At 31.7% G+C, this 14,837-nt stretch overlaps 1 protein-coding gene across 1 annotated transcript; it reads left to right on the top strand.

Moving 5' to 3' along the window:
• Positions 1-816: 816 nt before the first annotated feature.
• LOC128183091 (complement C1q-like protein 2) lies at positions 817-2,246 on the top strand. The gene is made up of 2 exons (XM_052851955.1): positions 817-1,094; positions 1,670-2,246. Exons 1-2 carry the CDS (start codon positions 836-838, stop codon positions 2,068-2,070), a joined length of 660 nt encoding a protein of 219 aa, XP_052707915.1. The 5' UTR covers positions 817-835; the 3' UTR covers positions 2,071-2,246.
• Positions 2,247-14,837: the final 12,591 nt, after the last annotated feature.

Here is a 14,837-nt window from a genome sequence, read left to right as displayed (position 1 = left end):
AAGGTGTCGTTGATCTGGTGAAAAAAGTTTGTTACATTGGATTAGTTTTAGCAGATCTCGCGTCATATACAGAGGAGAGCACACGTGACACGGACATTGTACTCTTCAAGAGTGTCTGCATGGGGTAGCGTTGTGCCATGCAAGTAGTTCGATTTTGAATGCTTCAGACTATGTCTCTTTATGTCGAAGTCAAAGGTTGCAACGATGGGTAGGTGATCAGAAGTTATGGAAATTGTTCCTTCCTTGATGACCATATAACTTTGTAAACTATTTAGAAAATGTTTGTCAAATAAATATTTTTATGATGCTTATTTAATACACTGCCATTACAACCACACTCTATTATGACTTCCATATTAATGAGTAGTAGTGATACACATTTTGACGTTACTGGATCCTTGTGCATAAGTTTTTATACTATTTTCAGATGTTAAATAAACGTCAAAAATATACCAGCTACCACCCTTATTGTTTATGAGTTCACTCCGTATAATACGATTTGATTCGATTCAGATATGACAAAAAGGCTTCTTATTGATTGTTTTTTAACCCCCCCCCCCTTCCATTGTTACTGCAAAAAATAATAAAAATTATCTATTATTTGATCAAAAACTGTAAAAAGGTAAACGGGTACTTGTTTGTTCCGATATATTTTGCACCGCCTAGAACATCATGACTTGAGTTATCTAAAGATATCGATATTAGATGAGTGTTTTACATTTTTTAACTAGATCAGATCAGGGACGTATATGTTAACATATTGATATATACGTCTCTGATAAGATTGCTCAAGTCTCCGACCAAGACATCATAGATTACCGACACGTACCTTACAATGGAGGGAGTCTTTCCCGGGTTAATACATCACTTATTAACATCAGTCATTGTCGCCTTCGTTGTTGGAGTTGCGTACATATTGCAGAATAAAATTGAAGATCTTGAAACAGAGTTAGCAGTCGTCAATAAAAAGGACAGGGCACTAGAAACAAAATGTGAAAACCTTCAAACGAAAGTAGAGTTCATGGAAATATCGTTCAAGGATTCACTCGACAAGATACTTTATGTTGTGGATACGAAGCAAAAAGCAAAACAAGGTAATATTCAAAGAAAGATAAATCATAACTGTGATTAGCAACCCATCCTTCTATGACGAATACAAACAAGAACCCCAAATATGTGCCTTAACGGTCACATTACCTCCATTCACAGAGACTATTTTTTCACAGTTGCATTTCTCTATTCCTCCAACGTTATAGTTTCCAAAAAGTAGTTTATTAAGAGATCCATGGGCAACATCGCTCACCTGAGCAGCGGGTTCGTTATGATCAAAAAAGTTACTGTGAAAACATCCGTGTTCGTGCTGGTTCAATACATGTAAATACCATTTTACATACCACTTACATGGTACATGTACACTTCATAAATCCAAAACCGTGCACAACGTTGTGCAAAATATATACACAGTATTTTATATGGATGAAAATGTAGCTACGATGCGCCAACACGAATTTTCCATTGAGCTACAGCTACAAGTAGTTCTGCAGCTATTGTTAGGGCAAACATGGGGAAAAATCCAAGTTGAGATCTTTTTTAAGTTGTCCGAATAGGGACATTTTTTATATGTGACTCAAATCTCAAATTTTTTTCAGCCGTTTTTATATATTTTTAGAAAACCAGCCGAAAATAGCCTTTTATGCAAATAGAGTTACGGATCATATTAATCTTGGCGTCCACCGAAGTTTGATTTTCGGGAACGTCGTTACTAACGATGGAAATTGTTATCAATTCTCCACCGGACTCTTCATCCCGAGCGTCTCTGGAGTTTATGTGTTTGATGTTCGAATTCTCCTTTGTTCTCCCGGTCATGAGTTGCGCACGCACCTCGTTGTTGAAGGTGAGGAGATGGCTGCGTATTATACGGGAGGATCATCTCACTGTTCTAATGGCGGGGGAATGACGGTCCTACACGTGGGTGCAGGAGAAAGCGTCTGGGTTAGAGTTGCCACATCAGATGGTGAAAATAACATAGCATGGGAGAGCAGCTTTTCAGGATTTTTATTGTATACATAGTTTTACAAAGTGCAATAATAAGTCATTGCAAAAGGGGAATCGATTTGCTTTTACAAATTTTCTTTTCTTCTAAATGCAACTTAGTTGGAAAACGTAAAGATAGCATACACCATTATTTTTTTAATAATATTGAACATTTCTGTATTTTCCGTTGGTGTTTATTTATTAGTAAATACTACATGCTATTACAGTGTCGTGTATTGTTTTTGCTTTTATCTATATTTTTTTTAAAGAACTGCCTGAAGAGCCAGGGATGGCGAAAACGTTTGCAGTCTGATCGAATTGCGATTTTATTCTGGATATATTTTCTTTTCAGTTATATAGATTTAATCAACTATAGTAAGAAGATTTTAGAAAAATTTCTTATTAATTCTATTAAAATAATTATGTTACTCGTTTCTTTAAAATTCGAAACTTATAAAAAATTCTTAATCTTGAAGTGTTTAAAAAATCTTTCTCCATTAGTTCTAAAAAAAAAACCCCAAAAAACAAAACAAAAACAAACCAAAAATGAATACTTATCATCTAAATAAAAAGTGTAAATGTAAGATCGATACCTGTTCTTTCTAAAATATTTAAAATGGGTTATAAATTCAATAAGGTCCATGCGTTTAAGATAATCAATAATAGCTGAATGTTTTTAAAATTGCAAGTAGGTAAGACTACTGTGCTCTCTGAAAAAAGACGCAATGATAGATTACCCTCATGTAACTTACAAAGAGAGTTCTTTGATGATACACCTCGTAATACCAACAATAAGTGTTGCCTTTGTTGTGATTGTTGCATACATACCGCAGAATAAAATCGAGAATCATAAACATAGTTGGAAGTCTCTATTAAGAAGGAAAATGCACTAGAAAATGTGAGAAAGTTCAAGGAAAATTAGAAGTAATAGAAAAACATTTGAAGGAGTATTTGAAGGACTAACTCGACATTAAAGCAGTAGAAACAGACCGGATACAACACGAGGTAAATACCTATTCAATAAGTATCTACCGTTTTCTACGGTTACATAACCCAAAATAAGGAGTGATGATCCGCTCTTCTTTTCACAAACCCTTGACAAACAGAAGTTAAAACCAGCCTGACGTTTTTCAAAATAATCGGAATTAGGCTTTTTGAGAAGAGAAGAGGATCCCAGTCTTTTGCATTTGTTTTTAAAATATGATAAAATATCCAGGGAGTCTCATTTTAGCGTTAATTTATGCATCACAACGGATTCTAGTACACAGCTTCATGATATTTCAAAACGCAATTCAAACTCAGCTACAATAGAAAGTAGGATGCATGCCAATATAGAATCAAAGAAGAAAGAACCACATTTTTAATATTTATTGGTTCATCAGCGATAACAATCATACTTGTTTGTACGATGCAATTTATTGGACGAAGATCTGTTAGGATTGTCATCGAGTTTTTAAGTACTTAGCAATCTTCACGACGATTATTATCGACCTTTTTTTCTTACTCGATTACTCGTTATAAAGAGAACTAAAATTCCAAACATTTTTTAACGCAGCAGATTTGGAGCTACGAATGGAAATAAACGTTTTCTTTTCTCGGCATTTTTTATCCGTTAGTTACACTCTGTTTCATCGGTGTCTCTTGCAGTGGCGTAACTAGAGCTAGAATGAAGTATAGGCACCAACTACGGCGAGGGGTCTGGGGTCCACTCAAAGCCCCCAGCGGGTCCAGGGCAGCGCCCTCGTAGGGGGTTCAGGGGGGCGAAGCCCCCCGACGGAAAACGGATTTCATGTTTTATAGAACCAGGGATATATGCGTCCCTGATAGAACACACAGGAACAAATTTTAGACACTTTTCGCACATAAAATTTTGAGTTTTTTTTAAAGATGTTTTTTGTAATAAAAAGGCAAAAAAACATTTTTTGATACAATCCAACATTGTTTTCACCAGCAGTCTTTTTTTATAAGCGTTATCAAAGTGAATGGCGGGAAGAAGATGGGAAAATAAAATAGGGCAAATGCCCATTCGGTTTCATCGTAAAGTACAATTTTGAATTTATTTTATCAATTAAATCAATTCAAATTTATCATAATACAAGTTTGCAAAAGCACATTTTCTAAATAAATTCAGTTTTTATTATGTTTAACAAACGATAGAGAAAATATATTACCTTAAATTTTGGTGGAATCGAACCCACAACATAAAAACCCTACTTATAGAAGGTTAGCTAATGTCTAGTGCTATAACTTATGAGCCATTTTATACACAACAAAGTAGATTGTTTAAATATTACGCGTGCCTTGAACTTTTGCCACGAATTTACGGACTTGAATAATTTTTTTCAAAACGTTTAATTGTTGAGATACAAAATGGTATTTTTATTGTATAGTGGGTCATCTCTCCACGTTTTTGTTGATTGAAATCGGTTTGTTTTTCATAAAACTTTAATTAGTCTATGAGAAAAATATGGAGCAGAGACTCACTATATAATAGAAAAGACCTTGAAGTTGTAAAACAAATGACACTATTGGAAGTTTTGATAAACGTATACGCCTGTTTAAGTCAACATATACCAAGTATTGAACATATTTTTAAAAATGTTAAACACCGATGATATGTTAAATATTTATTGTTTTAAATATTTTTTTTAAAAACCAAATTTATTGATATTTAAATTTTTCGGTATCTTTTTCGTCCGTGCATAAATATTTTACACGCCTAATCCACCCATCTTCCTACACTAAAGCTATTATCTGTCTCTATAGTTTAGTTTACTATTAAAGGGAAAACATTAAGACTTTGTAATTGAATGTCATAATTCAAAAACAGTTAAATAATGGTTACTTTAAATTTTGATAATAATAAGAAAACAGATATATTGCTTTGTTGTTTTTTTAAGTAGTACATTATGTTACACGGAGTTAATTTAAGGCGTCTATTTTTATTAGCCGCAAATTTGTCAATGATAGTCGAGATCGCAATATGCCTCGATGTATGAATATGATTTTAAACATTTCATCCAGTGTTCTTACTTTTGGTTTATTGCCCGACATGTTTTTCACTGCCGGATTGACTGCGCAATAATTAGCATCATCGATGTCACATATTTGTGACCTTAAACAATCAGAGTTTTGAAATAGGAAAAAGAAAGATATTTGCTGTGTGCTTTTTTAAATTTTTTTTTAAATGTGACATTCTAACATGTTTAATTTTTGGTCTTAAAGTCATGTGTAGGCACGTGCCTTAAGTGCCTAACGGCAGCTACGCCACTGTCTCGTGTAATTTTTAAGCAGCTAATTATAGATCTCTTTCGATTTTGTAGTTCAAATCAGCGTTTTGAGTAAAAGTACTTGTGAAGACATGTGCTTGAGGAGAACAATTTATGTATCGTCTTATCACTCTTTTATTGGATTAGGTGTTTGTAAAATCAAAAGTTTAGGCATACATGTATCAACAAGCGCGTCAGAAGACTGTTTTTCTAACCTACAAACATATTTCAAGGCTGGTACAGTTTATTACCAATCAGTGAAGAAATCACAATTTCAAGATGATGATAAATTACAATAGGTATTTCTACTTTTAGAAACTGCTATATATGTGAGTTTGCATTCCTTGGACGCTTATAAGGGAACTTTAAGTAAAGAACTATGTGCGGTATTATGCATTTTCCCTCCCAAAATTAAAGTTTTTTTTTTAAAGCTTTTAAGGAGGCCGATTTGGGTTTTTTTGCGGAAAAACTACAATAGCATAACTCTTTATTTTTTAACCACATGTTATTTAAACCAACTCTAGTTTATTTGCGAAGGTTCATGAAAATCGACCGTCTGGTTCTTTTTAGGAACCATCTCAAAATAGAGGTACATTTACTATAGGAATATATAGGAAACTGTCATTTTACGCACATCAAAGCAGTTTTTAAAAAATACTACAATAGCTTTTTTCTCTCAAATTGTTATATATGATTAGTAATATCATTTACTACCTTATATGTAAAAAACACAAAATTCTACCATCTGGTTTTTAGTGGGGGCCATCTCAAAATATTAAAATGCACCAAATTTTGCTATATATTTGGATCATCACGAATGATGATTGGTATAATGGATTCATTCCAAAAATGAGGAAAATGTCCTCGAGGATAGCGTCATTCTGTATATAAAATTTCAACAGCGTACAATTTTTACTTTTTCTTTTATGTTATTTCTTATAACGTACTCCTACAAAGCTTCATTTTATCACAACGTCATAAAAGCGCAACGGCAATGTTCCCCTACCGCACAACGTAAAAATCGTGTCAAAAATAAAAATTTCCTTTAAAAATCTAATTATTTTTATCTGTATTTTGTTTATTGTGTTCAATTTTATAAATGATATCGAAAAAAATCATAAGAAGTATAAATCAACTGCATTATATTAGAATGCGCAAAAACATGCGCAATGCAAACTAAAGTCGGCCTCCTTAAAATAAAGTAGAGGATAGTTGAAATCATATCGGAAAAATTTGTGTAAAAGGTTGTCTCTACAGTGACGTCATAACGTAGAAATGACGTCATGCAGATTGTCTTATTTTCATAAATTGATGTTTTGTAGCAAACTATGGGTCTTTTCCGAAGGTATTTCGACTGGGAAACACCGAGCACAGGCTTGTTCAAGTGCCATATTTTAGTATGATTTGTATATTTATATGAAGGAAAACATATCAAAATAATTATTGTACTTGCGCTCTATACTCCCGATTGCAAACTATAAAGAAATCAAAGTACTGAGAGTACTGAAAGACGGGGTCTTGAAAGTTTGAATTTGTAATTGTCCTGGCTTTCCACGAATATGCTTCCAAAATTTACGAGTTTGAATTAGTTGTTACAATCTATGTTAATTCGGCTTTTTTGCAATTGTCTGATACTTTGTCTAAATTTTACTCTATTCCGGCCTTCACAATTGTAGAAAATTGACACAACGGTATATTATGTAAAATAAGCCCCCAAGGAATTTTTTAAAAAAAATACTACTAACCGGGAAAATCATACAAATATATCAAAGTAGATAATTACAATCATTAGATTTATTCAATTTTGTGATCCAAGGGAAAATCCACAAGTCGGACGGTATCTGTAATAACAGTTTTATGAAAACCCCGAAAACTCTAAAACTGCTGAATTAACAAACAAAGTGAACATTTATATACCGATAACAAACACAGGCACCTGGCGTTAGAAATATTTTTTTTTACAATAAGATTCCAAGAACTTTGACAATAAAAAGATGTGTCACGGTCGCCATTTTGATTTTTAAGACCGACTTATCTGACACGATTTTCTTCATTTGCGATTCATGCAAAATTAATAGGTAAAAATAAATCCGTTCGCAACTTGCTACTTTTTTGTGTAAAATCGTGCATCACCTACACGAATTACGATACAACCGTTCCTTTCATTAAAAATCATACTCCGAAAATCAGAGACATAAATAACAGAGATTGTCAACCCCGCCATTAGCGTGTAAATGTTACGGGACCAACTTTACTTTGAGAACTACAAGTGCAACAGCAATCTTGTATAAGTCATTAAATTTGAACCTGATAGTAAACATGAACATGAACCTGTAAATATTTTAAGCATGTTTTATTTATGAAATTTTTACAAAAACTCTTTATTTAGTTTTTAAATTATTTTTTAAAAACTTATTGACTTTTCAGAAAGTAATGGTAATGCATTACTTTACTCATGTAATGGTAATGTAATGCATTACTTCAAGAAATTAAGTAATGGTAATTTAAATGTCCTAATTCATGAAGTAATGGTAATGTAATGCATTATTTTACAATGTAATTCACCCCAAGCCTGATTTCCAACTAAGGCGGAAAACATGAACATTAACATTTAACTTCGTTCTTCAATCGATAAGAGTGTATATATTATATGATGTATAAGTCTTCTAAAATGTAAAATCTATTATAGATTTTGCGTACAATGCATTGTTTAAAATTTAAATTCAGTTTAATCAACTAAAGAGCCAACGAACGAGAAGGCAAATTCAGACTTGTTTTTATTTTTCTTTGTGCAAAATTCCTTTAGAGACGAACAGCAGTCATACCACAAGTAGACTGGAAGCCAATGAAACACCTATTTAATTTGTAAAACATCTGTGTATAAACCGTCCCGATTTTAACTTCGGCTTGCGCATGAAGTTTGGTAGTATTGAGGTGAAAGATTGTCAAAATAAAATTCACAACTTTTCAAAAATGGCACATTGCGTTTGGGAACTTTAATTTCGATTCCACCATCAACCTCTTCTATTGATTAATGAGCTCGTACACCAACTGAATTGTCAACGCCGCTGTGCATTCAGTTATATAACTCATTCCACATTTGAACCCGAGCAAGAATATTTTGATCAATAAAACTATTTGTTTATTTTCTAAATAGAATTTTGTTTATACACAGAGGACTTAAAAAGATTTAATGCGTGTTTTTATAATACATATTTACTGAAATGCATGAAAACTTTCTGCACTATTTTCTTACGCGTAGACTCAATTCATGTGTTCTACGCGTGCCTTCCGGTTTCAGACTTCGGCTGACAGTAAACCAATAGACGGGGTCACGTGACCCCGTCTAAAAATGATAATCTTTTCATTTGTTTCCAAAATTGCGGGCGTTTAGTCATTAAGGTGGCGTCATAGATAAATAGCCACTGATCAATGATGACTTAAATCAAGATTAAAGAGGCATCTTCTATTCAATGATTTATGAAGATATGATTTTCATACGACACTAATTAGAAATTGGTTAAAGTTGGCGGCATATATTTGACCATACCAAATATAGTCCTTTGAAGTTTTGTCAGATTATGCCCGTATAAATTACTTGATTCAAATGTTTTTTAATGGGTTTTATTTAACTGGATTGAAAGTCATTTTTAAAGTCCTTTTTAGTGTCATTATTATTTTGCGATTTGCTATATCTTGATACCATATTTGCAAGTACATTGATAACAATAGAATCGATTTCAAGCTCGCACAGAATTATCTATAAAATATTCTGTTTCTTTTATTCAAATGGAATTCGAAGTTTTGGGACATGTTGTTTATATTGTTTTTAAGATGATTTGCACTTCAGTGAGTATTTAATATTTGGATCAACACATCAGAAAATCCACAAAATTGGTATTTTACACATATCAACAAAACCATTCAAGTGATTTTTCCGGTAGACTTATGATATTTTGAGTTTTTTTCTACTGCAACTATATTGTGTTTAAGAAGATTAATGAGTGTTTGAGTTGCTTTACACTCGAAACTTTCAAAGTTCATATTTCTGAAGCATACGAGGATTAAATTTAAAAATATATATATAAAAAAAGATTTAATTTTTCAGCAAACGAGGTTATTAACCAATAAAAGAAGGAAAGTAAGCAATGCAAAAGGAACATCTAAATATGGAAAAGAGAGAAATGATGCCTTTTGAACAGTATGTTAACTTGAGAAAGAAGTCTTACGAAGATAGTAAACAAAGAGATAAAAGAGGAGGCTCTGGGATTTCTCTATCAATGACCACTATCAGAGAATTTAGCATAGTATGTACACATTAATATGTTATAATTTATCCTATTAATTGAAAATGTATAGCTTTTTAAAATAGCACCAAAAACCATATGTAATATCAATTCGTCAACGGAATAACCAATGTTACCAGGTACATGTACTGTGTTTGTCACTTTTTAAGCTACATGTATGCTGTAAATGATGTCTATAACACATTGTATAATAGCATGATACTTTTACTGTTGATTATATGTGTAAAAAATAGCATTTTATTGAAGTCATTTGCTTGGTTTTCCAATATCAAGTATTTATAATGTATGTACATGTATTCTATTTTGTAAGATGAAATATTATAAGTATGTTAAAACACTGACTAAGAAAACGAAAAAAAAAAACCCAGTTTTTATATATATTATACATTTGTGATTTAAAATATATTGCGATAACCACCCATCTTAAAATATGAGACTTTATAAAATATGAGACTCAAATTTCATATTGAATAGCATTCTTAAAATGTAATTTTCGCAAATCATTTTCCAAATCTACTGTCTAGCATATGATTTTCACTTTCTTCGTTGATTAGAATAAGTAGCAATTTTGAAAAGTCCACTGGAAGATGAGTAAAAATATCAAACTTGGTTGCTAACGTAATATAAAAAACCCATTTAATTACAAACCAAGAAAGTTCATATTTTTGGAACCGCTTTTAGAATTTTTAACATAACAAATTTTGTATGATAGTTCAAAATAAAGCATCCTACAAATCTTAAAGAAACATGGTTAAGCACAAAGCTAATATCTACCTAATATCGATTTTTTTTTACACAATTTAACATATTAAATATAATAATAGTAGCTTTTGAAAAATTTCGATTTTCAGATGTAAATGAATCTGGGTTAAAAATGAAAAATACAATCATTTAATGAAATATGAATACTAATTAAATGAGTTATAAAATTGTATAAAAAAATAGGTAAGGAAAATACAAGCACACACAAGCACGCGCAAGCACAAACTACAACTGTAAATGTTATGAGTTGCTCGCTATTGAAGGAGTAGTCTCAATATTTTGAAATAAGTTTCGTTTTATAGGTTTAATGTTGTGTAGAAACATTACATTGGTCTCAGACTGTCTTACACATATGTAGTACTTCTTAAAATGATATGAAGAACTAAGGAACTATAATTGAGATATATGCTTAATGTATACGTTTACTCAGAATGAAAAAAAAATCCACTGATGATAATGAAAAACCATCTATTGTGTGTTAAAGACCCATCATTGTAGTGCTATTTTTCACTTTCACAAAAGTAGATCAAGGACCTACTTTTTGAGAAAATGGCCGCTGAATATTTTTTGAAAATTTACGAAAAGTCCCTAAAATTTTTACACTATGTTTTCTTAATTGTGAAAATAATACAAATTGCTAAACTCTTTTAAAAATGAAATACAGTTTATGAATGGCATTGACACTAGCCAGACACAAAGCATTAAGTTTTCATTCACAATTTTTATGATTATTCCAGTCCGAATTTCCTCTATCAGTTTTCAAATTCCTACCCTTTTTGTTTCAATTTTACAAAACATTTAATCATGATTATACTAAAACATGTATAGCTTTAAGCTTTAAACTAGGTCAATTGACCTTACTTTGCTGGCATAAAAGTTATATGAGGTCAATGATTTGATTTTGCGATATGCTGTCTTTTATCGTTTTTAAGCATTTTTCAATATTTTTGTAGTGTAAGTCATTCGAATATCTAAACGAAAAAGTGAGATAAAACCAACAGAAAATATGGGAAATGATGTTCACTAACAAATAAAATATTAACTTTGAATATTACAGTACTACCAAAAATATTTCAGTGAAAAAGAAATTTTGAAAATTTTAGTCCGAATTTCCTCTGTCTTGCTAGAATTCATGTTTGAGCCTAATTCCATAATGTGGTAAACATATCGAATGGTTTGTCAATAATAATTCATTTCATTAATATTTTTTAGTGTTTAGAACAAATTTTACTCATGACATTGAATGTATGTTAATAAACGTTTATTTTATTGAGTTCAGTCAACTATTCATTTAATTGATTTAATCTTAATCTCTTTAGATACAGGAACATTTATCGAACTTAGGGAAGAATTTCTTTAAATTCAAACATGTGCAAATGTACAAATAAATGTAAATATTTCCCCTAATAACACATGACACTATCCTAAAACTGAGATTCGTTGTTCACTTTGCCTTAAAATCAAAACACTCGCCATTTTTATGATCAAACTAAGGACTTACGCCTACCAATTAGTAGGCGTACATTTTAACCAAAATTTAGTCTCGACTTTGTTTCCGCCTTTTGTGAAACGCAACTGGTTTTGAGGTTAAGTCCTACAATTAGTTCAGACTAAGCTTACGCCTGGGCGTAAATTTTTTTTTGCGAAACGGACACCGGGCTTTTTGACCAAGTCGCCGTGGAAAAAAACCGTCACATACCTTACAAAGGGAGAAGTCTTTGCTGGAATGATACAACACGCAATTGCAGTGATTGTTGCCTTTGTTGTGATGGTTGCATACGTACTGCAGAATAAAATCGAGGATATTGAAACAGAGATGAAAGTCTTCAATGAAAGGAAAAATGCAATAGAAACAAAATGCGAGAAAGTTCTAGCAAAAGTAGAAGTAATGGAAATATATATGAAGGACATACTCGACACCAAGGCTATGGAAACAGATCTGATGGCAAAACAAGGTAAATATTCAATAATACCTCTAATTATTACTCCCGTTTTTTACGGTCACCAAGCCCAAAGTCAAGGCTACTAATCCTCCGCGGGGGTGTTAAGGAAGCATATGGGCAATTTAGCGTCTTATTTTAACTGTTATATTGAAAATCTTGAGATTGAATGTCTAAGTTAAATCAGATCAAAAACTTAGTATTATCCTTTGAAAAACATGTCAATACAATAAAATCGGGTAAAACATCCCTGCCACTTTGGTGCATTATCACCTGACAGCTAAAAATAGCTTAGGTATATTCCTTAACATAAAATGAGATAGCACAACACTACCCTGCGGTTTCCATTTATAGAACAATACTCATATCAAACGAAGGCAAAACATCTCAGTTTTATCAAAACCGCTGCTTGAATCCTATTTTCTCCTTGATTAAATTGTTATTCATTCGGTTCTTAAAATACCTTCCCAACTTTTATTCAGTTTGTAGGGAAAACGGTATGTTGCATCAAAATAACACATAATACAGGATTCTAGCAGCACATTTTAATTCGAGCATTGGTCAAACTATCGATACGTGTAAAATTTGCAGTTCATAATATACGGGGTAGTGTTGTTTTAGTCAGATTATTTATCTTAAACAAAGACAGAGGAAAGCCTGGCCGAGAAAATAACGCAAATTTACATACCTTTAAGCGAATAATTGATAAAACTTATATCTCTCCCAGTATTTTTTTGATCAATTCTCAATAAATCACACCAATATACTTTATTAATGTTTTAATTACCTATATTTTAAATCTGTTTACAATTCTAAATTTAAATTTAAATTTAAACGATATTCAACTTACAGTCAATATTTCAACAATGTGTAAAGCTTCGTAATACAATCTAATTTGTGAAATAAATTGTCTTCAGTATTTTTAAAATTTCTTTTTGGTCTCCTTTTCGTTGCTTGAATTTAAATACGTACATAATAACTAAAATTTGTCATTTTACAAAATTACATGTAGCTCCTTTTCGTTGCTTGAATTTAAATATGTACATAATAACTAAAATTTGTCATTTCACAAAATCACATGTAGCTCAGATTCCACATGCCCCCTAACACCCTCCCCTCGTCTCTTCTATTTACAAACACTGAGAAAAAAATTTTTATACCAGCCTGGCGTTTTTCAAATTATTTGAAATTAGACTTGTTTAGGTGTTCTTCCGCGGTACGCTATATAATAATTTGTCCCAAAGCTTTGTGAGCAGAGGAGAGAATCACAGTAAATTGCTTTAAAGAATGTATACCCCACACACCTGTCAAGGAGTCTCATTTTATTAATAATGCATTATAACTGAGTCTCCATCACAGCTTTATGATATTTCCACACACAATTTACACTCAGATGCAATAGAAAATGTGATGAATGCTGATATAAAATCAAAGAAGGAAAAACCACACCTTTGAGATTTATAGATTCATCAGAAATAACATTAATACTTTTTTTAAAAATATAATTTATTTCATCGGATGAACTATAGATATTTGAAGAAAATTTTATTTCCTCCTCTCTCTCTCTCTCTCTCTCAATAAATTTCACTTTTATTACACATTTACAAATTTTAGAGGCACACCTATATTCTAAACCTATTTCATGTGGAAAATAAAAGTAAAAAAAACTATAAAGATTGAGCACTGTTTTCTGCTACCGTCATGGAGATATGGGAAAAAAAACCCCGGAATGTATTTAACAACTTGAGGAAGAAGGATATCGAGGTTATCTTCCTACAAGCCAAACACTTTACCTCTGATGAGGAAATAATTGTTCAAATGCATTTAGAATTTAATACATGTTTATATCTTATCAATTTTTCTTGACAATATAGAATGCTAAACATGTAAAAAAGATTATTCTTATTGAAGAAATATTGCATAAGATATCCAAATAATTTACATTGAATGACAATTTATTTAATGCAAGATGTATCAAATTGTATCAAAACAATAATAAAGATTTCAGTTTTTAAGTTTTTCACACAATGAAAATTTTGATTGAAAATATGTTTAACGCGAAATGCCCCCCCCCCCCCCCCCACACACACTCAAAAAGACGCTTTTCATTAAGAACAAATCTCCTATTCAATAAGCAATTTTAATTAAACTATTTTTCCTATATCAGAATCTTTGCTTTTATAAAGATGTGTGTTTATTTTGAGAAAACTTAGAGTATCATTCTCCAATGCTATGTCTGAATACTATTGATCTTGTAAATAATTCTAAACTCAGATGTGGCGGTCGTCAGATAAATGTTTTTGCGGCTGCCAAATAATAATGTGGCGAGAGCCATAGATCTATGAGGTAGCCGCCAAAAACTTTTTCGGTGGTCTTTGGATACAAGATTTTTGGTAAAAAGAGATAAAAAAAAAGGTTAACCGAACAAAAACTAAATTTTTAAAAAGACCCTGATTTTAACAAAGACTGTCTCTGAAATGCTTTTCCTTTTTTTTGCTCGAAGAGTCGCTACAATAAAAACATTT

Source organism: Crassostrea angulata, chromosome 5 (genome assembly GCF_025612915.1).
Source record: "Crassostrea angulata isolate pt1a10 chromosome 5, ASM2561291v2, whole genome shotgun sequence".
In the NCBI taxonomy this organism is placed as follows: Eukaryota; Metazoa; Mollusca; class Bivalvia; order Ostreida; family Ostreidae; genus Magallana; species Magallana angulata.
Note: the sequence above shows the minus strand (reverse complement) of the source record. Positions and strands in the feature narration are given on the sequence as shown.

What these genes read in the sequence shown, in the direction of transcription:
- LOC128183091 (XM_052851955.1), top strand. Translation starts at nt 836, where the DNA reads ATGGAGGGAGTCTTTCCCGGGTTAATACATCACTTATTAACATCAGTC. An exon ending in GAAGCAAAAAGCAAAACAAG is followed by an intron (nt 1,095 to 1,669) that starts GTAATATTCAAA and finishes ATATATTTTTAG; the next exon opens with AAAACCAGCCGAAAATAGCC.